We start from the raw sequence: 23,056 nt of genomic DNA, 5'->3' as shown, positions 1-23,056 counted from the left end.
ATGGGCTTACCTCTCCATTATATTATTTTAGTCTTTTTCATTCTAGAATACTGCAATATATTAGTGTTTTTCAAATTGAATGTGCAAATGAATCACCTGGGGATGTTGTTAAAATGCAGATTGCTAATTGAGTATGTCTGGGTTGGGGTCCGAATTCTGCATTTCTTCTAATAAGCTCCCAGGTAATGCCCACTCTATTGGTCTGTGGACCACAGAGTAGAACCATTATGAATAATATTAGATATTGATCCAAATTAAAACTTGATTGTAATCTGTAGGTCATTATTCTCTAAATTTTAAAGTAACTGTCTATAACTAGGTTGCCACGTCTCCTCCTAGAAGTCAACTGTCAATTAGTCTAAAGTTTGCATATGCTTTGAAAGGCTTCTTACTGATTTCAGAGGCTTGTGCCTTTTGGTCTCTGAACTAAAAAAAAAAAAAAAAATCCACCATCAGAAAGTAGGAAATACTGCCTGCCAACTAGTATAGGAAACTCTCAGGCTTGTATTGTGTAGTTTGTGACATCTGAATATTTCGAATATGATTTCTAGTCATTTCATTATTTTCAGTCTTTTAAGCACTGCATTCTTCCCGCCTTTTGATGAAACGTGAAGCACACATTTAGACTATGAATGTATTTAAAACTTCTTGCTTCTTATTAATCCTCTCCACAGGTTATTTTTAAAGCCAAACAACCTTATTCATGGTGAATAATTTCATCCCAAGTGCAATGTTAAAAAAAACTAGAATCTCATCTTCCAAGATTTGACAATATCTCTATGGCTCAGTGAAAGTCACAAGATCACATTGCTTTATGAATACATCACAGATTAGATTCTGACCCCTCCCTTGACTTTTCTACATGCAGCACTCTCATCTTGGATTGAGGAATGTTAAAGAGAAAAACCACAGGCCCAAAAAGGCATAACTTGTGCTAAAGCCCATGATACCAAACCTAGATTTAACAACTAACCTAACTGCAGTTTTGACCTTCCCCAGAAATGTAATCTTAATCAACCAGCCTGGAATTTTCTGGTCAGCACCAATGAGGTCATCTGCCACATGGGCCCTCTACATCCCCTAAGAGGAAGAAGAGGCAATCTGCATGATAAAACCCTTTCCTTTCCCTTCCCCCTCAGAAAAGATGTCTTGGTCTAAAAATAATCTTTTCTTTTTTCTTTTGCTAATAGGACCTTGTCCCATCCTTCTTCCTATAAAAACCTTTTATTTTGTACAACCCCTCAGAGCACCCTTCTACTTGCTAGATGGGATACTGTCTGATTCACAATCATCTAATAAAGCCAATTAGATTGTCAATTTAATTGGTTGAACTTTGTTTTTTAACAAGAAAAAAATCAATAGGATTCAGATAATTTGCTGCTAGTTGAGGATTTTAATAATCTAATGCCTATTTAAATACAACAAGGCTTTCAAGATAAGATTTATTCAACATTTGGGGAAAAAATTCAGTTTGATAAGACTCTTGTTTAACATTTGGCCATAAGCCTGGAATTTACTGAGTCAGCACTGTATCACCTGATTAGAAGAAGCTTCTTTTTTGGTATGAAAAATCTGAAATTAAGAAAGAGCTCCATTATTAACAGTCATTAATAACACAAACTATTTCACTTAGATTAATAACTCAGAGAAATAGACAAAAGAGCATTCAGCAGAGAAATAAAGCAAAACATTTCACACACATTCACAGTTCTCTTTATCTTTAAAAGACCTGGCATTAAGATATTTTTTTTCTCCAAGTCACACTTCCTCCTTAAAGCTCACCAACCCATAGTGGTCCCTCCATCTTCTGAAATTCTATAGCATTATCTGTATAACTCAAAAAGCAATCAGATAAAATCAGCTCATAATGAAGGTTATATTTTTTTGTATAGATTCTAGCTCCTCCAACTAGAGTGTGAGCTCTTGGAGGGTACGCACCAAGTTTTTTTAATCTTTGTGATCTTTTGCCTGTGGCACACTAGTAGTATATCTCAGTCTATGTCCATTTTAAGTCACTCTTTCCTTTCCCCAATCCTGCTTTTCTCCTGTAATTCTCATATTTTTCCTTTATCTAGAGGTAAATAGTGTTTCATGTTCTAAAGCATTATTCTTATATTTCATTCAAAAGTAAATCCACCCCAAAACGTAGCTTTTTAGGGTTGATTTTTTAAATTACTGTACTTTCCCTGAAGACATTATCATAGTCTACACAACATCAATGAACACTCACAGTGTACAGGCAAAATTATAAAATGTAGGTCCATCAGTTCTAAATGCAAAATATTTTTTATCTACTATCTCAGACTAAACATTGTAATGTCATACAACTTACCGTTTTCAGCAAATTTTTTTGCTTATACAAAATCAGGCAAGTTATTAACAAAACAAGTAATGAGACAAAAGCCAATGGTATCATGAAAAATATTAAGGTTTCCTTCCATGTGTCACCTAGGATTAAAATCACCAAAAAAGGGGGAAGCATTAGATGTGTACAATTATTTTAAAAACTGAATTATTTTATAAGTAAACTAGTAAATGGTGAAGAACTGAGTCAAACTTGGCAACTTCTGCCATATTTGCCAGTACCTAGATACCATAGTGATGCTTGAGAACAGCATTCCTTTCATTTGTGCCCTTTTTTGCTGTACTACTTTACTGAACTGTGACAGCTCTTTATTTTGCTTAGAAAAATAACTACCTAAAGCCCCATTCTTATTTTCTTATATGATTTTGTTTAAAATTTGACCTTGCGAATTTTTCATAATAACAAAACGATAAAACGTTAGCCAAGTGATTAGATAAACATTTCTTGTGTATGTATCTCTTAACTCTCAATAACTCAAATGTTTACATTATATCATACAATGATGTAGTGAGTGAAAGCAGGTCTTCAATAAAAGTCTCAGTGCAAATAATGGAGCTAGTCTTTAAAGTTCATGTTTTTAAAGTTGCCTCACATTCTGGATCCTAAAGAGATGAGGTTTTTCTCTTCTTTTTTTCTTTTCTTTTTTTAGGGATGAAGTTTTAATGGTTCGTCTGCATAGCAAGAAATGAGCAATCACTAGATAAACTTAAAAAGTACACAAAGCTTGTCCTTCTAAAACTAGTATCTCCCACATGTTTTGAAATACTATGGAACACTTTGAATCCTAGGCCTATATCTATACTCAAAGCTACCTCCAACCCCACATTTTTCTTTGTCCTAGTCCCTTGGGATCTTATTTTCTACTAGAAAATTACCAAATTCATAGGCTCAGTTCAGTTAAGAATTGCAACGATATAATCCAGAGAAATGACTAATAACGTAAGTTTTTTGGCATGCAAAATTAACAGTGGGAAAACAGGCTTCTTTTGTGACGTTTCAGTAGAGTTAATTTTATAGTCATTTCCAAAAAAAATTATTGTGCTATTTTTCTATAACTTAAAACAACCAATAAGAAATGTCCAAAAGAACTAAAGACCACATGCATCTCAGGAAAGTCGTTGTTCCTAATCTGAAATTTATTAAGGTTCTACCAAGAGATACCCATCAGGGCAAAAGAAATCTGTCATAAATAACATGGTTAAGTGTATATTTAAAAAAATTTAAAAAACAAAAACAAAAAACAAAAAAACAACATTGTAAATCAACTATTCTTCAATTAAAAAAAAGATTGCATATAAAATACATAAAAGTATGTATATTTTGAGGATATGCCTAAAAACTCACCATATGTACTTTAAACCATGCACTGAATAATAACAAGATATAATTCAGGGCATGACTTTCTCAATGTCAGTTCCACAGAGTCTCCAGATTTTTTATATTAGTGACAAAAATGAAAAACAGAACAAGTAAGTATTCTTTCTGATTCCATATATCTTTAGTTAATTGAGTTCTTCCTCTCTCTTCCTATTTTTTCTCCATGGCCCTGATTATATGATATATTTGGCTTCTTTATTTATTGTCTATCTCTACTCAACTTGGGAATAAAATATAAATTCCATGAGGACAAGGATTTTTTTTTACTGCTATATCTCCAGTGCCTGAAAGAGTCTGACACATAGTAAGTGCTTAATAAATATTTCGTGTATGAAAGAGAACAATGATACCACTATATTAATAGGGAGATTACAGTCAAACACAAATTCTATTATAATGGAACAACATAAAAGGAGATGATTGATAGAAGTGACATTATGTTTGCATCTATATCTGTATATGTATTTATATACCTTTATGTGAAAGAGCAATGCTGAGTTAATCTCCTTCAATTTCAAACAACTATTAATATTTTCTATTGATAAAGCCAGTATACTGCGAAGTACAATAATATTTTGCCTCATTCTCAAGATTTTTTAGTTTATATTGCTATTTTTTGTCTTCTATGAAAGTTTATTTTCTGTTTTTAATTTTATATTGGAGTCTAGTTGATTAACAATGTTGTATTAGTTTCAGGTGTACAGCAAAGTGATTCAGTTATACATATACATGTATCTATTCTTTTTCAACTTCTTTTCCCATTTAGGTTATTACAGAGTACTGAGCAGAGTTCCCTGTGCTATACAGTAGGTCCTCGTTGGTTATCTATTTTAAAAATAGCAGTGTGTACACGTCAATCCCAAATATATTTAATTTAAACATGTCTTTTATCATAAGTCACTTTAAATCAGTGTTGGAAGTGAACGGAATGTTCATTTTACTAATGATGACATATTAATTAGAAAAATATTCATTAGGCACAGTACCAGACACTCGAAAACAAGTGTATGCTACCTATCCTTGCTTAAAATTTGTTCTCTTGAAAATTGAAAGCATAGGAAAATATTGATTAAAATAGGCTTCCCCGCAAAGAACTAGCATATTCTCTTTACTGACAGTCAGAAAAACAAGATGTTGATGACTGAACTATAACAAGACTCTTAAACTAGTTAAAACTGAACATTAGATTTTCCATAAATCTATGTTCGATTGTGGTGATTGCTAATTTATCTTCTCTGTTTATAGACTATATGCAAGAGTATTTTGACTTCCATAATTACAAAATACACCGAGAGAAAATTATTTTGCTAGCCAATAGTTAGCAAAATAGTTTAGTTACTGTTCTTTTTTTAAATATATTTTCTTCAATAACCATGTCAACATATTTTATGATTGTTCCTTCTTTCTAACATCGTATAAATGGATTCCTTTAACTCCCAATAGGGAAAAGGCACAGACTATAAAAAATTTGAATAATGAGCACGTAGTTTTTCAAGCCATATAAAGAAGGCACACAATAATGTCAAGATTCTGATAAAATACATATATACTTGTAAGTAAAACTTCAGAGTAAATGTACGACTACAATTGGTACTAATACACGCAGATTTGGTTAACATCTAGTTAGTATATAAGAAGCTCGAGAATAGTGCCACCATACTTTGGAGCTAAGACTACCACTGGAAAGTAATCCACTAGTAAAATCAAAGCAAAACAGGTAAGATTATTTTGTCAAATGAAAGTAGGAAGAATCAAACAGAATCTATTAACTCTTGGAATGTGGAAAAGATACAGCTCAATTAATGTTATAGACATCTATAAAAATATGGAATATAGCCAATATTTTATAATAACTATAAATGGAGGATATATAACCTTTAAAAATTGTGAATCACTATATTGTACAACTATAACTCATACTTCAATAAAAAAAAAATGAAGAGTTGACCCTATGACCTTCATAAGCAGTGTCACTGAACTGTAGTGACCTATGACATCCAGTAAGGCATCTTCTTCCTCAAACAGTGCTAGAAATAGTCTAGTTACTGTTATTTTATCTTATACCTTTCCAGCATTGTTCATCACTCCACTCACTCCATATTCCATCATCTGAGCAATAAATATTTACTTTGCTCCTTACTAAAAAGCATAATTCGTGGCTTTCATTTGATGTTCTTGTGATGTATATTTCATTTTCAACTGTGGTAGTCTGAAAGCCAAGGAAAAAATGAGATATCATTATTTGATCTAACTGCAGCTAGCCACACCCCATTTGATTTGTCATTTTCTAAGTGGGTTTTGTTACATGAAAGAAATGCATCAAATGACTAGAAAGGTATATACCAAAATCTTAACAGTGGTTATCTCTCTGTATGGTGTTTTATTTTTCATTTTTCTTCTTTATTTATATTTACATTTTTTTTCTATAGTGATAATGGATTACTAGTAGTAAAGGGCATGTGTGACAGGGCAAAATTCCTAGGTAGTTTTGGTGCTTATGACACCCATTTTGGATTAGTGTCAAATTTCCCAGATTCCATAAATTGGAAAATGCTATATATACTGAGTTAGCAAAAAGAGTCCTCATGTGAATGTTGTTTCTATGGAAACTGTAGAGTTCATATACACAAAGCTTCTTTTTTCCCTTATTCTTATTTTGGTTAATCATCATAAGACCAGTGTAATAGTGCTCAGGGCTTGGCATGAAACTACCCCTTCCAATATGAGAATACACAAGGCTGGATGATCTCAAAACAACCAAAAGAAAAAAAATCACTGAAGTGATTACTTAAATTTTGCATCTCAAAGAGCTGAAGAGTGTTTCTCATCCAAAATAACAGCTTTTCTTTTGTTGTAACTTTTCTTGGGAGACAGCACAATGTAATGTAGGTTAAAGTGGACTGGGAATAAGATCTGGATTCTAGTTCTAGCTGTGTAATTTGATTGTAAGTCAACTCACTTCCTTGGGACTTGTAAATGTATTCAACTCCCAGTTTTCTCATCTGTAAGTGAAATGAATTGATTAGAAATAATGGCTCACCTACTTGTCTCCACCACTCCCTAAGTTGGAAACCAATGAATAAAATTAACATATAACACAGTGGGGCTAAAGGCATCATCACATTGCTGGCGCTGGGTGGTAATCAGTCTTGGAACCATGACTCACTTCCCCAGTTAGCCTCTCTTCCCTGCTACAAGCAATTCTCTGGTAGCCCTGACAGGCTCTATTCTGATTTTGACCTGATAGTTGCTCCTCAAGAAGTAGTTTTTATGTTTGTTTGTGCTTCTTGCTTTGTGTTCTTTTTACATGAGGCCTCTTCGCAATCCGTCTTATGCATGTGCTTGACAACTTTAATTTTTTGACATAATATTGGAAACAAGAGACTACATTATCTCTAAGGACCTATGTAGCTTTAAAATTGGTATAATTGATTGATAATACTTTCAGACTGCAAGCATCTTTCTTTTGTCCACTAGATTATTTGATTATTTGGTTTTCTGGAAGTTAAACTAAGGTACATGTCATGTTCTATTCTTCATGTGGATAGCAACTGATTTTGGTTCTTATGTTTGCCATTTTATTTAAAAGGCTATGTTCATGATTTTCTCAAATAAACGCAATATCCATACCACCCAGGCAGTATCATCTTCTGTGAATTCAATTTCATAAATGAAACACTTTGCTGGAATAGGTCCTTTGGGAATGCTCCACTTCAGGTTAATTTCCTCTGAATTCTTCACAGTAAGACTAAGGTAGTCTGGTGGCAAAGGTTTAACTGAAAAGCAGAAGGAAATAATTTCAACATGGAGGTTATTAAAGTTTAGCAGTGGCCCTTATCAAAAGCTAGGGACACTTACTAACAGAAGCCTCCAGGATAAATTAGGTGGCTCAAGACTATTCACTATAATGTGAATTAAAATCAAAGCTGCTTGCCAACCAAGATTAGTTTATTAAGAAACCTGGTTATTTGGGGAACTCATTTTTTGATAAGTCACATATTGACAAATATTTAAGTCCAAGAGAAAAGTTAGATGATCCAAATCATTACACTCATTTTTCCATTTTATAGCACTAGAAACAACTACCACAACAAATTACTACTACTATTTTTATTAATAGCTAATTCTTATTTAGAGCTTATGATGTGTCAGGCAGTGAACCAGGAATGTTACATCATAAACTTATTCATGTCTCACAATAAATCTATGAGGTGGTCCTCTATTATCCTCATTTTACTGATAAGGAAATTGAAACACGTTAAAAGTAACTCGCCCAAAGTCATACAGCTAGAAAGTGGTAAATTCAAGATTCAGACCCAGGTATGGCTGACCCTAGAACCTGTCATTCTCATAACTGTTAGGACTGAGAACACAAGCTCAGAAAATATCCACCCATTTGCCTATTGAGGCCTGGGAATAAGTGATTCCATAATTACTCCATCACCAACACTGGACAAAAATACTTTATAGCAGACAGACTCGAGCTGGGAAACAAATTGTGAGTTCTAAATGAAAATGATACTTTATATTCATTCAATTCCTTATCTTCCATACTTTCATATTTAATCAGTGCTTCCTCATACTCTGTTGGCCCCCAGTTTTCTGGCTTTGCATTTCTGTAGGTATCTCCTTTATCTCTATCTCTATCTCTTCTCTTCCACATGGTCGATTGTAAATGGCCTAAACTGGAAACATTCTGAAGTTGTTTGTTTACCTCACCTATATTTTGAAGCTGAAAAATGAAATAGCTGGGTCTGATAACTTGGGATTCTGATGATCCATTAACACAGATGTAGAAATCTTTACAGTCTGATGACTCCAAGTAGGGAAACATGCATCCAATATTTTTTCCGTTAGCCTTGATGTAATCAGCACACTGTAACACGTGGTCCAAGCCCTCATACCTGTAAAAAGAAGTGTTGTAAGAACTGTGTTTACCAATATCTTCTAGTAGCATGGTATTCAATTTTCAATTATTTTAAGATACTAGGTAAATAAAAAAATCATTTAATAACATACAATACTCATGGAGCACCAACTATGTGCCAGATCCTATGATAAGTGCTAGGGCTACAATAGTAAGGAAAGTAGAGATAGGCCATGATTTTACAGAGCTTACAATCTGGTGGGAGTCTTTACAAAATCTCAGATATAAGGCAAGAATTCTTACTCATATACTTAGGTTATGTTGACTCACGAACAGGATTTGAGAATCAAAGAATAAGATTCCTATTAAGAAAATATGGGGTTTATATTGATAATCCTAAATGATACTGCTTTTTTTCTATTGTACTGGAGAACTTATTAGAAGAAAACAGATTTTTTAATAAGAAAACAGATTTAAAAGCAGACTTACAAGATGGCCAAAAAGCACACGCAAAGATGCTCAACATCGCTAATTATTAGAGAAATGCAAATCAAAACTACAATGAGGTATCACCTCACACTACTCAGAATGGCCATCATCAAAATGTCTACAAACAATAAATGCTGGAGAGGGTGTGGAGTAAAGGGAACCCTCCCACACTGTTGGTAGGAATGTAAATTGGTACAACCACTATGGAAAACAGTATGGAGGTTCTTTAAAAAACTAAAACTAGAACTACCATATGATCCAGCAATCCCACTCCAGGCATATAGCTGGAGAAAACTAATTCAAAAATACATGCACCCCAATGTTCAGAGCAGCACTATTTAAAGTAGCCAAGACATGGAAGCAACCTAAATGTCCACCAACAGAGGAATGGATAAAGAAGATGTGGTACATATATACAATGGAATATTACTCAGTCATAAAAAAAAGAATGAAATAATGCCATTTGCAGCAACATGGATGGACCTGGAGATTATCATACTAAGTGAAGTAAGTCAGAAAGAGAAAGACAAATGTCATATGATATCACTTATATGTGGAATCTAAAAAAATGATACAAATGAACTTATTTACAAAACAGAAACAGACTCACAGACTTCAAAAACAAACTTATGGTTACCAAAGGGGGAAGGGATAAATTAGGAGTTTGGGATTAACATATGCACACTACTATATATAAAATAGAAAATCAACAATTACCTACTATATAGCACAGGGAACTCTACTCAATATTCTGTAATAACCTATATGGAAAAAGAATCTGAAAAGGAATGGATATATGTATATGCATAACTGAATCACTTTGCTGTACACTTGAAACTAACACAACATTGTAAATCAACTATACTCCAATATAAAACAAAAATTAAAGATAAAAGATATATAAAATTTTTTAAATTTAAGAGAAAATTTTTTGATAAAAAATAAAAGCAGACTTACAAAATATCGTTATGTTTAATAAAATGAATTAAAATCCTCTGAGGATATAATACACATCAAGAGATAAACCTCAGAAAAGCCAACAGGGGCTCAAAAAGAAAAAGAGGAGTTGTTTGGCAAGTAAATATCTAACTTCCCATTCTCCTAGACAAGAAATGTTGCCATATCATTGAAAGTTAACCTCTTTTCAGTAATAAAGCTAATGGGAATTAGGGGAGAATTTCCCTACTGATTTCCAAAGGAACAAATGCCTGGTTTATTTTCCTAAAGAATAACTTGTAATACAAAATTGACATTATCTTAAAAGCAGCCAAAATCCCGTTTGCAATAATCTAGCAGCTGATAAGGTGCTGGTACAACTATCAGGACTCTACTGAATTCACTTTATGCCAAGTATTTATTTTAGGCCAAGTCTGCAAAATTGTAGTCTCTGGTTTAGTTCACCTGGTTAGAGTTTGGGATATTTGCCTTCTAGGCTTGACTTTACATAATTTACTTTATGCCAGTGGAAAGCCTCACGGTACCCTTATTTTCCAGTCTCTAAAATGTCAATATTTATTCCTCACTACTTTACTAAGGTGAGGATAAAGTTATGTTAAACATGAGCTACAATGAACAAGAGGGCAGGGACTTTGCCTTATTCATACTTCCTTTTATCTAGAACAATGCCTGGCATTTAATAATTGCTTAATATTTATTGAATTTATTTAATTAACAAATAAATTAGAACTTAGAAATTGACCCATCCAATTCCAGATGAGGAAACTGAGACCCCAAAACAAGAAATTGTTTGCCCGAGACCACTAAGTTAAGTGAGGCCATAATATGGATTAGAACCCAGTACTCAGGAGATTGTTAATAGCTTATACCTTATTGCTTATACATTGTAATTTTCTAAAGAAAAACACCATGATAATTTGTGTCTGAGACTCACAAAGAGTAATGCTTTGTCCTCTCTTGTTTTTTCTGTTATTTAAAAATGCATAAGTTCTGATACTTGTCTATCAACTTACCGATGTTATTATCATCATTTGGTTCATTCATTTAATGAATATTTAGCGATAATCTACTATGGGCATAGCACAGCAGAGACAGTCAAGAGAAGTATCAGAAATAGTTTGTGCCCACCAATCTCTTAAAAATTTAAGAAAGGAAGGAGACAAAAATTTAAAGGTCATCTGGACAATAAGTAGTTAAGAACTATAATAAGTAATAGTTCAGAGAAAAACTGAACAGAAGCTAATGTGAGCAGTAAAGGGTTAATGAAATTGAATACCAGATGGGTCTTGAAGGATGGATAAGGGTTAGTAAAAGAGCGAGTCAGATGGTATTCTAGGTACCAATGCACACAAAGGCATAAAAGATCAATCATAACATGGATAGAAAAATATGTAGAGATGAGTCTAAATGGAGCAGAACATTCACATTGGTGGTAGCAGATGGTAATGTTGGAAAGGCAGTGATGCAGTGAGGCAGAGACTTGAATGGCCTAGACTTTATCCTGGAGGCAATGAGTAGCCACGGCAGGTTTTTGAGCAAAAGAATGGCATATGAAAATAGAAGAATAGGAAGATAAATCTGGCTACAGTGTGCAGAATGAATAGGAAGGGGAGAGACTAGAAGCAGAGAGACCATCATGTGGGAGGCTATGGCAATCATCCAGGTGTGGAACGAGGTAAGCCTGAAGAAGAGTTCTTACAGTAGAAATGGGAAGTAAAGAACAGATGTGAGACCTTGCAAAGCAGTGTCATTGTTGATTATGGTGATTAATGTTACCATGAAAAAATTAAGGAATGAAGGAGATGGAAGATTCAAGATGGTTGTAAGTTTAAAAGCCTTAGTGACAGTTAACAAACGTAGGGAAGTCAGAAAAAGGATCAAAAGGCAAGAATATGAAATATGCCAAAACTTTTTAGGTTATAACTCCATCTATCTAAAAGATACAAAATATTTAATCCAGTACAGAAACAACGACTACATTCCTTATTATCGCCCATAGAGTGCCTTCTAGTAGCTACAGCCTAAACCTACTTACTCCCATTGAAAATCCCAAATAATTGTAAATAAACTTCATCATAAATACAACTCTGAAAAGATATAATGAATTTAATTTAATGAAAATACAGTTACTCATACTATGAATTAATTTTGATAGATATCTTCCTAATATGGAATTCTTATTATAAAAATACTTACCAATAAAACAAGTTGTAATTGGTATCAGAATGGACACACATGCCAGGTTTCCAAGAGCAAAGTAAATGTTGCCAGTTGTAATATACACAATCCATATCCTGAATTTTAGTTTCCAGATTTCCTAAGAAATGAAAAAACTGTGAATGCTTGAAAGACATGACGATGAATCATATGGGAAATAACTATGCAATTTCATTTCATTTCCTTTGACCTCTCCACTTGATTTAGCAATCAACATAATCAGGAATATTCCAAAAGGAAGTTGTTGCAAATCACTTCACTGTAAGTGGGACATGAAAAATCAAAAACTTTTGAGGGCTTATTTACTGCTACTAGTGTAAGCATATGCAAAAGTACTAAATTAATAATTCTAGGATGCTCTGGGCAGTTGCATAAATAGTCACATGCATGTTTACTAATATGAGCCCCAAACTGGGAACTATATTAACCTAATAAGATGTAGGTTTTGCCACATGTGTTTGCTGATTTAAAGAATTCAAAAAGGCCAGTCACCCACTCCTAAGAAGGATCCTCTTTTGTGCCACATTCTCAATTGTATATGTAATCTGATGTATAAAGGTTAAGGGACTTACTTCCCATATAGATTGTTCTGAAAGTATTAAATATGAAAAGAGAGCTTTGTTTTAACCTTGTGGTGATATCCAATAAGTAGCTTCTGACCATGAACTTTGAACTTCTGATCCATTTGTGCATTGCCCTAGCAGAAGTGTGTGTATCTTTGCTTCAACACCTTTGTTAAGATCAAACCCATCTTTGTAATGTAGATTCTTAGTAATGATGGTCTGTTTGATAAAAAGATGAGACAAAGTTAAGCTTAAAACAATAATGGTATCATGAGCCACATTAATAAGGCTAAAAAGTCATTAACACCCTGGAGAGTTCCCAATATCTAAGAAATTCCTGATGATTATCTGATAAAATGTCCCAGATATATATCTGGCAGAGTTCACTTCTGCATAGTATATCATTTGATGAGATCATTTGAATCTTAGCATCTCATTTAAAAAAATTCTGGAAGACAAAAAAGGCTCTATGGGAGGAACTTTTGAGCTATAACCGTCAAGTTGAAATTGAGAGAGAATTTCCATGTACCATATGCCTATTATATGACAATTTATCACATTTCAAATATCATATGAACTCTTCAGGAATCATATAAAATCTTGGAGGTAACTGAAGAAAGCCAGACAAAGTGTGACCTCCTGAAGGACTAAAATCATGTATCATTTATCCTTCTATTACCGATACCTAGCTAGTGGAGTGCTTGGAGAAAAAAGTTGCACAATGAATGTTTGATTTGAATTGTCCCTTGAAACTACCTAGCTGAATTAGGAAGGTAACAGAATGCCTTGTACAACCAAAATCTTTGAATAAACATGCTTGTTGACTAGGTAAATAGTTAATTCAGTAAACCTTCACTGAGCACTTAATACAATATATGCACAGAACCATGCTGTGTTCTGTAGGGAGAGTACAAAGATAAATAAGGCTTGATTCCTACAGAGCAAAAGCTCACATAGCCCAGTAGCATATATAAGACCCATATACAGGTATATAAGTAACTTTGAAATATGGTAAAATGTGTAAGTACTCTTCAAGTCCATATTCTATGGGACCAAGTTTTCTTTTTTCCTGTATTTCCAATGGTAGACTTAATACTGGGTGGGGTGAAAACAGATGTTGCAGGATGCACAGGAGATAGCAGCAGGCATGCAGCTTATTATTTTTTTTTTCTTAAGAATTTTATTCCATGATACAATACTTTAATGAGTCATAAATCAATCAAAAGCTGATTTAATGCAATGGACATTGTAATTACTATTTCAGAAATAACTGAAATGTCCACTCTTTTCCAATACAAATAAAAGAATTGCCATTTTATGCCTAGATAATTCAGGAGGAAAATGTGGTGAAACTGTGAAGAATATTCTTTTTTTTTTTTTATTGGAGTATAGTTGCTTTACACTGCTGTGTCAGTTTCTGCTGTACAGCAAAGTGATTCAGCTGTATACGTATACCCGCCTCTTTTCTGGATTTCCTTCCCATTTAGGTCACCACAGAGCAGCGAGTTAGAGTTCCCTGTGCTATACAGTAGGTTCGCATTAGCATGCAGCTTATATCTTAATAATAGCTATTGAGATACAGGAATAAAAGTAGACACTGACATCAGGAATCACAAGAAAACTAATAATCATTCCAATATCTTAAGTGCATGCTTTACTTACCTTCCAGCTTGCACTACCAATGTTTCGATACTTTAATTCATATTCTACTGTGCATTCCTTAAAGTTATCCAGAGACAGTGGAGGTTGCCACTGCAAATAGAGATAGCCTAAATATCCAGGATCCACTATTTCAAAATCCTGAGGAGGATTAACTGAAAAAAATCAATAAGATATTTTAATTTTTATCCTGTATCTTATGACAAAGATTGCTAAATCTAGATTACTTCCATATGTCCATCAACTGATGAATGGATAAACTGTGATATATCCATACAATGGAATATTATCCAGCCATAAGAAAGAATGAAATACTGATACATGCTACAACATGAATGAACCTTGAAAACATTAAGCTAAGTGAAAGAAGCCAGCCACAAAAGACCACATATTGTATGATTCCATTTATGTGAAATATCAGAATAGACAAATCCATAGGGACAGAAAATCGATTAGTGGTTGCCGGGGGCTGGAGGGAGGGGAGAATGAGATGTGACTACTGAATGGATTTGGGGTTTCTTTTGGTGGTAATGTAACTATTCTGGAATTTGATAGTTGTGGCTGTTACACAACTTTGTGAATATACTAAAAACCACTGCCCAGTATACTTTAAAAGGGTAAGTTTTATATCCTTTAAATTGTATCTCAATAAAGCTGTTTTTAAAAATCTAGGTTACTGCTACATAGTTGTCCCTTCTTTAAGGAATTGCATATGTAAAATGTGACTTAGCCAAGCTAGGTAATAAGTTTTCATGGAAATAAGAAATTCAACATGGAGTTATCTCTGTGGTCATATAGACAAGAATTTAGTCTAGGATGGGAACACTTTATTACCTAAATCTCTCTCATAGCAAGAATCAGTCAGTATTAATCCTGTGTTTACCATATGTAAATAACATCATGGCCCACACGAAAAAAGGGATAGAAAATATAAAATATGACTACTATGGCTAAGCGCCTTAAGAATTAGGAGAACAGGCAGATCTTGTTGGTCCATTCAGGATAATTGAATCCTCTAGTCAACTGAAGTTCAGAGGTATTTGTAGAACATGGCAAACCAGAGCCACTCTTTGGAAGGGCTCAAGAAAAAGTGGCAGGCAGCTGAGTAGAGTGACAGGAAACAGCCTGTTTTATTTTGAGGGGGTGGGGGCAGTGGGAGGCAATGGCTCCCTCATCTGGTGATTTAAAAAGCAATAAAAACAAACAAATTATTCTATAAACTTACTAAACCTACTAGCAAATCTAGTACTATAGTACTGTCCTCATGTTGCCTTTCTGCTAACAATTTCCTCTCATTTCTGCCCTGTTGTTCATTTTAATACTTCACTTCATATTACTTGTTGAGGTGAGGAAAAGAATCAACAGAAAGAAACGGTGGCACAAATAATGATTTGAAATGGGACCTGCATGAACAAATAAAGAAGGTTTCTATTGAGGATGAAATGACAATACTATTGTTTCAACTTTTATGATTAGAAATCTTTGTTAAATGCATTGTTCTAATTACCTTCTGCAATGAAAAGTTCAGTAGACATGATTTAATAATTCTGTAATTATTTTAAAATTTTATTTTAAATCTCTGTATTTTTAAAATTTATCTAATTGTCTTAAAAGTTAAGGATAGTAATAAAGGAAAGTTTTCAGTTAGTTGGGTACCAGGCAATGAGGTTTCGGATAATTAACTTCTTTGTTAGAAAAGACTACACAGAAAGGTATGGAAAGTGTCTTTTAGTTTGGCTTTTATCCCACAAAATGTTTATTATCATCAGTTACCTTATACATGAGGCTGACTAGTAAGAACATATCTTTTGTGTATGGACTCCCTGAAATATTTCCCATAACAAGCCATCTACTTGTTATGCACTTTTCATAGGGTAGGTTGAAAAGGCAGTTAATATCCCTAATTTTAAAACTACTCCATTCTTGGTTTACCTTTTATCTCAGCATTTGAAGACAAAGTAGAGCCGAATGCTGTGCAAAGAAGAAGGGTATACAGGCATCTGATATCCAAATGAATGAAAGCCATTTCTCCAAGATTTAATACCTTCAAATTTCTACTCTAGGAAGGAAAAATATAGCAGTTTAACTTTATCATACCTCACAAAGGACTAAATGTGACTAAAAATACATTTGGGAACTCTCTGTGTGCTTTCTATCAAGACTTGTGAAAACTGTGCCCCTTTGAACCATTTAAACAGAAAAAAAATCAAGTTTGGAACCAAAATAATTGGAAAGGAGGATTTTAGTCTCATTCTTCTTATGAGAGCAAAAAAAAAAAGCAAAACAAACAAACATATCCCTTCAACCCCCACCCCCGCCACACACACACACACACACACACACACACACACTTTTCTACACATCATATACTATGACCAGGATTTGAAAGTTATCTGAATAATGACAAAGCTCAGAATCTACACCAAAGCCTCAGATAACTCAGAACTTTGCTTCATTTCTTCATAAATATTAAAATCATCATCTTCTACTCTCCTATCTGTTCTACTCTTCCCTGTTATTTCCTATATCAGTAAATGGCACCATCATCCTCCCAGTTGCCCAAAGCAGAAACCTGAGAATTTTCCTCAACTCCTCCCTCTCCCATCCAATCTCCCCTTCCTAAATTGAGGATCTCATCATCAGGGGTCTCCTTATCCAGTTTTTCCTGCCTCCAAACCATTTTCACACCACATACAGTAAGGACAAATCTGAATTTACCACCTCTTTCTTAAAAGAGCACTTCACTGTCACAGAATACAATTTATTCATCTTTTTATTATTGAAGAATAATAGTTTATGATTGAAACTAAACTAATAGTTTATGATTGAAACTAAAAGGATTCATGTCTCCACATATTCATTCAATCAAAAAATACTCTCCTTTCAATGAAACATCACTACTTGCAGTTCTACACTTCTCTTTGAGTCTATATTCCTAAAACCAACAATTTCACAGGAAGTTAAGGATTAAAGGTCACTTACCCCAACAGTCAGGGATTACCTTTCTTTTCTCCTACATAAATTAATTAAGCAGAACAGACCCTCTCTCCCTGCTCCACCCTCTTCATCTTACCTGGTCCATTTGTAATGTTCTCATGTTGGTAGGCTTCGATTATTACATAATGGAACCTTGGGATCAAACTGTTACAGCCAGCAAGTATATTGGAGGCAATGCTAGTCCAATCCTCTTTCATATATTGGGAAGTAAAACTCAGACTTACCCAAGATTACACAGCAAGTTAGTAACAGAGCTGGAAGTAGAAGAGATGAGATTCCCAGTCTAGTGCACTTCCACCTTACTATGCTGGATCCCACACGTTTGACTCAGGATTATGAAAGCTTTTCCTCTGAGACTCCAGCATTTAAGTCTTCCTTCAATTAGCTAGCCAGGCTGAATCAACACGATGCTGTTTCTTTTTCTATGCCTCATAAACTCATAAGGGGATGCCATTTCTCTTACTGAGGTCCAGTGAATCTCTCTCCTCAATTCCTCCCTCCCCACCACCAGCCCACTGCTGCCTTCTAAGGCATCTGTAAATAGTAAGTAGGTTTCGTCAACAGAAAGCCATATTTCTGCCATAGAGCTGCTTTTACAGATTGAGGCGAACAGACGGTTTACTTTTGGATCCAAGGCAATAGGTCTGACAAAGAGAAATCCTTTCATATTACCTATAAAGACTAAGACAATCAGGCTTCCCTTAAAATGCTCTCAGAGAGATTTTTTTTTTAATAACTATTTTATTTTAATTTTGGCTGCATCGGGTCTTAGTTGCAGCACGCGGGCTCCTTGTTGCAGCACGCGGCTTCTCTCTAGTTGTGGCCTGCGAACTCAGTAGTTGCGGCACGTGGGCTTAGTGGGCATGTGGGATCTTAGTTCCCCGACCAGGGATGGAACCCACGTCCCCTGCATTGGAAGGAGGATTCTTAACCACTGGACCACCAGGGAAGTCCCTCTCAGAGAGATCTTAAAGTTCTCTCTCCCCTATCAGTCTGTCCTTAAATATTTCATAGCCCTGTGTCATGTACAGCATAAATGCTAAGAGTTAAAAATACCTTGCTTCTATTCTATTTATAGGCTACTGAAATTTGATTCAGGCTATCAAATAGCACTTCCTGGATTAGCCAAATACATTAAGCAAAGGTAGGAAATGGGATAGCTGGCTTCCTGAATCACTTATCTAGAAATCCACCAAAGGAATTCCTGAATCAACCTTAGTGTCCCACCTAGACTTTCTTACCCAAATGAACATGAAGACAATTCTTTCCTTGGCTTGTGGGTTACAGGACTGTCACTAGTGCAATGAGGTATTTTGTATACTATATGGTTACCAGAGGACAGAGTTTTTCACAAGAGGGGAAGGGATCTGAAGACAAAGGGAAGATGGGGGATGGAAATGCAGAGATACAAAATTTGAAACATTTTCTGATATACTCCCCACCCCCAGTCCACAGTTAACAACCACTCATCTGGTCATTTTATTTTAAAAAATGAGGAAATACCCAGAGAGGAAAGTGAGTTATCCTAGCTCACACAACTTATTGGGGGCAGAGCTAGGACTGAAAACCAGCTCTCTTAAGTGCTTTCCACTGACTAGCAAATGAACTTTCTTGTTATAAGGAGTCTGTCCTGAACCTATGTTACCAGAAGGCTCCCTGCGAACCTTCCTCAACCTATTGTCACCGCCCATACCATCAACCCCACCACATAGTTTTATCATCATGACATTTTTAGCAGAGTAATAATTCAATAATCTTTCATTGTGCACTTTTTTTTTTTTTTACCAAATACTATCCCAGCTGAATCTTGTCTAAGACACAAGGTACAAGTGATGAATCATAACATCTGTAATAATGAAAATAATACCTCCTACTATTTATTTACCCTTCCCAGCATCCCAGGCACTAGCCTGTGCTAAACCCTTTACGTGCATAATCTCATATAATACTCGGTCAGCCTTGGATGTATGTACTATTTTTATTCCCATTTTAAAGACCAGAAACTGAGACAAGGAGAAATTAAACAACTCCCTGCAAGTTACCACAGGCAATAAATGGTGAAGCTTGGATCTGAACCCAGACAGCCTAGTATCAGAACCCTTGATAACCACTACACAAGTGTAACCCTTGTGGAGGACAGCTTCCTGTTTCTACCCACTCAGTTTCCCACAACACTGTTACTTAGACAGTTTCCCACTAAGAATCTCCTTTGGAATGGCAGGCCTAAAGTTATTTCCTGGTTTCAGCCTCACTTCCCCACCTCTTCAAAGCCATGCTACATAATCCCTTCATTCTAAGAGTTGGCTGGGATAATCCTTGCATTATTGCAGAAACTACAGGTACTTACCAATAATACAGTTTCTCAAGAAATGGATTATCATAGGCAATTATCACAGCCCCTCTTTTCTTCCCCTCTCCAACTGAGAGACAGTTACTGAAACTCTAACACTTCCCTTCCTGTCTGATAATCAAGCACACTGAAAAAAAATAGATTGGTATTCCTGAAACAGCCAGTGGGCCAGGATACAGATTCTGTAAGTCACAAGACAGGGGAGGTTACGGGTAGGGCTAAAAGCCATCCAAAGCAAACTTAGACTCACAGCACAGTGTTGCAAAAGCTGACAGGACTAAGTAATCTTTGAATAAGCCAATAGATATATAGATGAGGAGCTTGTATACAGGCACAATAGTGTAAATATCAACCTGGATTTCAGCCCTGCCTCAACCACTAATGTGTTTGGAAGCAAATTAGAACTCAGTTTTCTTCTATAAAATAGAGGTAATGACACCAGCCTGGCAGTTTTAAGATTAAATGAGATAATGTATGTAAAAGTGAAAGAGAATAGTAAATTGCTCTATATACTTGCAAGGGGTTTGCTTCTGAGCACCTTGTTACTATGAAAAAACTTGAAAACAGCTTGCTCCAAACTACACATCTGCTCCTACTAATTCAGCAAACTTGACTTGTGCACAGTTGATAAGTAGGTACTTATTATTAACCTCTAACTTCTACCACCCTTGTTGATCCAGTAGCTGCCTTTACTGGTCTTTGTCTTAGTAATAATAATCTATTGCATTTGTTTAGCTTTTTATAGTTTACCAAGAATTTATTGAATTATTTTAACAAATCTGCAGGTATGAAATGTTGGTATCACATATTTACAATCAGTAAAATTGGGGCTTAGAGAGGTGATGTGACTTGAACAAGACTCCACTGCTGGTACAATCCACACTGAAAGGAAAGGTAACAGAAATAAGGAACAGAAATATGTTGTAAAGCTAATAATGCAGTCACTTACATAATACGGTTTTGTAGAAAAGTTCCTTCTCTGCCTTGACAAAGAAAAAAAAAGATCCTTCCAAAGTATCTGAAATAGCCACAGGTTCTTGTTTTGTTTGTAAAGGCAGTGACCAAGTTACAAAGACAAATAATTATCTATTATAAAATGATGAATGGGGTTTTGCAATGTCACTAAAGTGGCTTCTAAGAAAACCTCCTAAAGGAAGTATGGCCATGTTATTTCTGTTGCCGTTGTTTAGAAAAAAAAAAAGTTATGAAATTTGATACTTTCTGTATTATTTAAAATATCTAAAAATATCATCCAAAGCAATTAGAATAGGGATAAGAGAAAAAGAAAATGGGAAAATAGAAGAGAAGTAATGCTTGAAGAGAGAGAAATGGAAAAGTAGGGTTGATGCTGGAAAAGCTTTATCAAAAGTCCAGGCTCTTGTTCAACTTGTCCAAAAGAGTTTGGGCAAGGAACACAAGACACCAAGGAAAAATAAACACACACACACACACTGAGGCTGAGGAGCAAAGAGAACAAAGAAGCAGTTTATTTAGGGCAGAAGCTAAGAGTGCCAGCTAAGTGCGTCCTCACGAGTGAGGAGTGCCCACAGGCTTGTTGATCCCCCTTTTCATCTTATTTTTAGTCCTTTGAATGGGTGGGGGTCTTTTTGATTAGGAGCAGAATACTCGAGGGGAAGGTTTAGGTGTGGCCTGGATTGCACCAGCTTGCATCAGCTTCCGGCACACTTGCCTCCTGAAGCCACTGTACATGCGTTCTAAGAGCTGTTTGCCCTTATATTTTCCCTTACTAGTTGAGCGCCACACCTGGAAGGTTGTACAGGCTCATCAGCAACCTGTGCATTTTTATTTGCGCATGCTCCACTGTTTTCATGTTCAGAGTTTCTTGCTCAGATGCTACAAAGTTTCTGTTTTAGATGCCATTCTGACTTGCGTCACGGCCTCATTAAATGCAAAACAAGGAGGTGGCTTTGCCTTGTGCCTAATGCGTATACATAAGGAGGATGTCCTTGGGCCCCACCCTGTCTTCCCTGCCTCAGGGTGATTGCAAAGGCTTAAATGTTGTCTGGGAGAGAAATGACAAATTTATATGATCTTACATGAGAAGGCATTGACTAGGAGATCTGGGCTCTAGCACCAACTTTGGCAGGGGATTTAGAAAATGATAATAATAGGGACTATAGTTTATCTTACCAGGTGTCAAGCTCTGTGCCAGATGTTTGATATGGATTAGCTCATTTAAGTCGTTGATAGTTACAATTATTATTATCGCAATACTGTATTATAAATGAGTTGTTTGAGGCTCAGAAAGGTTAAGTAAATTACGCGAGGTCATACAACTTAAGCAAAAAATATGTGTATATCTAATTCTAAAGACTATGCTCCTATTAACATATCTCACTTTAGTGAAACTCAATTTCCTCTCCTATGAGTTATCCCTGGGATATCTTTCTGTTTTATCAGTTAATCTGGTGTGTATCCATCCATGTTTTCAGGATGTGACTCAAAAGCACCGGCTTCCTGAATAACTTATCTCATTTCAAGGAGACCATCCAACATGTACAAATGTCTATTCATAGTTCCTGGAGTACAGCCATGACTCAGCATCAAAATCAGCACCTCTGGAACGGGACAGATCCTGAGGCCTGACAACATTTTAAGATCAATACATAGCTCAATAATAGTACAATCAGTCTATGAACTGTTGGTGAGTCAAATCTAATTTAGATAATAACTAGCACGTAATATTTCACGCAGTGGAGTAGTTTATAAAGAATGCTGAAGATGACTTTGTGTACTTTCAAACATAAAAGGACTTTGAATCAGACAGATTCATCATGCTTGCCCCTAGTCAACTGTCATTTCCCACAAAAATACACAAAGAAGTTAGGCACATGCTGAATGATGAAAATCACTGCAGACGAATGAAGTACAGGTAGGATCTCTTTTTAACAAATACCACTTTAACATCCAGTTATATATAACATGATTATATTTGTGTCCCTGCCAACATTACATACTAATATTGTTTCTTGATATTTATGAAATATGTCCAATAAATCCTGTAAAACATAAGTAGTCATTTTATTCCCAAATCCTTTTTGTAGATGGTTTCCTGTATGACATCCTGAGTTCATCCAGCTGACAAGTTTCCTGAAGCACTGTCAAAGCTACAGAATTCAGTTTTGAGCTACCACAGCAACTGACAGGTTTATAGTGTTCCTTCATGAAGCAGTTTACACATTTCAGAATCTGTC

At 35.2% G+C, this 23,056-nt stretch overlaps 1 protein-coding gene across 1 annotated transcript; it reads right to left on the bottom strand.

The window, feature by feature from the left end:
* Window positions 1-1,521: 1,521 nt before the first annotated feature.
* Window positions 1,522-17,591, bottom strand: IL13RA2 (interleukin 13 receptor subunit alpha 2). Its single transcript, XM_089904161.1, has 10 exons — window positions 17,568-17,591; window positions 16,427-16,553; window positions 14,498-14,649; window positions 12,901-13,054; window positions 12,252-12,372; window positions 8,462-8,646; window positions 7,373-7,518; window positions 5,807-5,951; window positions 2,333-2,448; window positions 1,522-1,572 (listed from the first exon to the last, which is right to left on the bottom strand). Exons 1-10 carry the CDS (start codon window positions 17,589-17,591, stop codon window positions 1,522-1,524), a joined length of 1,221 nt encoding a protein of 406 aa, XP_089760287.1.
* Window positions 17,592-23,056: the final 5,465 nt, after the last annotated feature.

Source organism: Delphinapterus leucas, chromosome X (assembly GCF_059928025.1).
Source record: "Delphinapterus leucas isolate spDelLeu-1000000601 "Yukka" chromosome X, BTC_Dleu_Yukka2, whole genome shotgun sequence".
NCBI classification, from domain to species: domain Eukaryota; kingdom Metazoa; phylum Chordata; class Mammalia; order Artiodactyla; family Monodontidae; genus Delphinapterus; species Delphinapterus leucas.
Note: the sequence above shows the minus strand (reverse complement) of the source record. Positions and strands in the feature narration are given on the sequence as shown.

Coding starts and splice junctions, on each gene's coding strand:
- IL13RA2 (XM_089904161.1), bottom strand. CDS start 17,591: ATGAGAACATTACAAATGGACCAG. Junction 13,055..14,497: donor TTGGTAGTGCAAGCTGGAAG/GTAAGTAAAGCA, acceptor TTTATCAAACAG/ACCATCATTACTAAGAATCT. Junction 5,952..7,372: donor AAGATGATACTGCCTGGGTG/GTATGGATATTG, acceptor CTTGGCTTTCAG/ACTACCACAGTTGAAAATGA.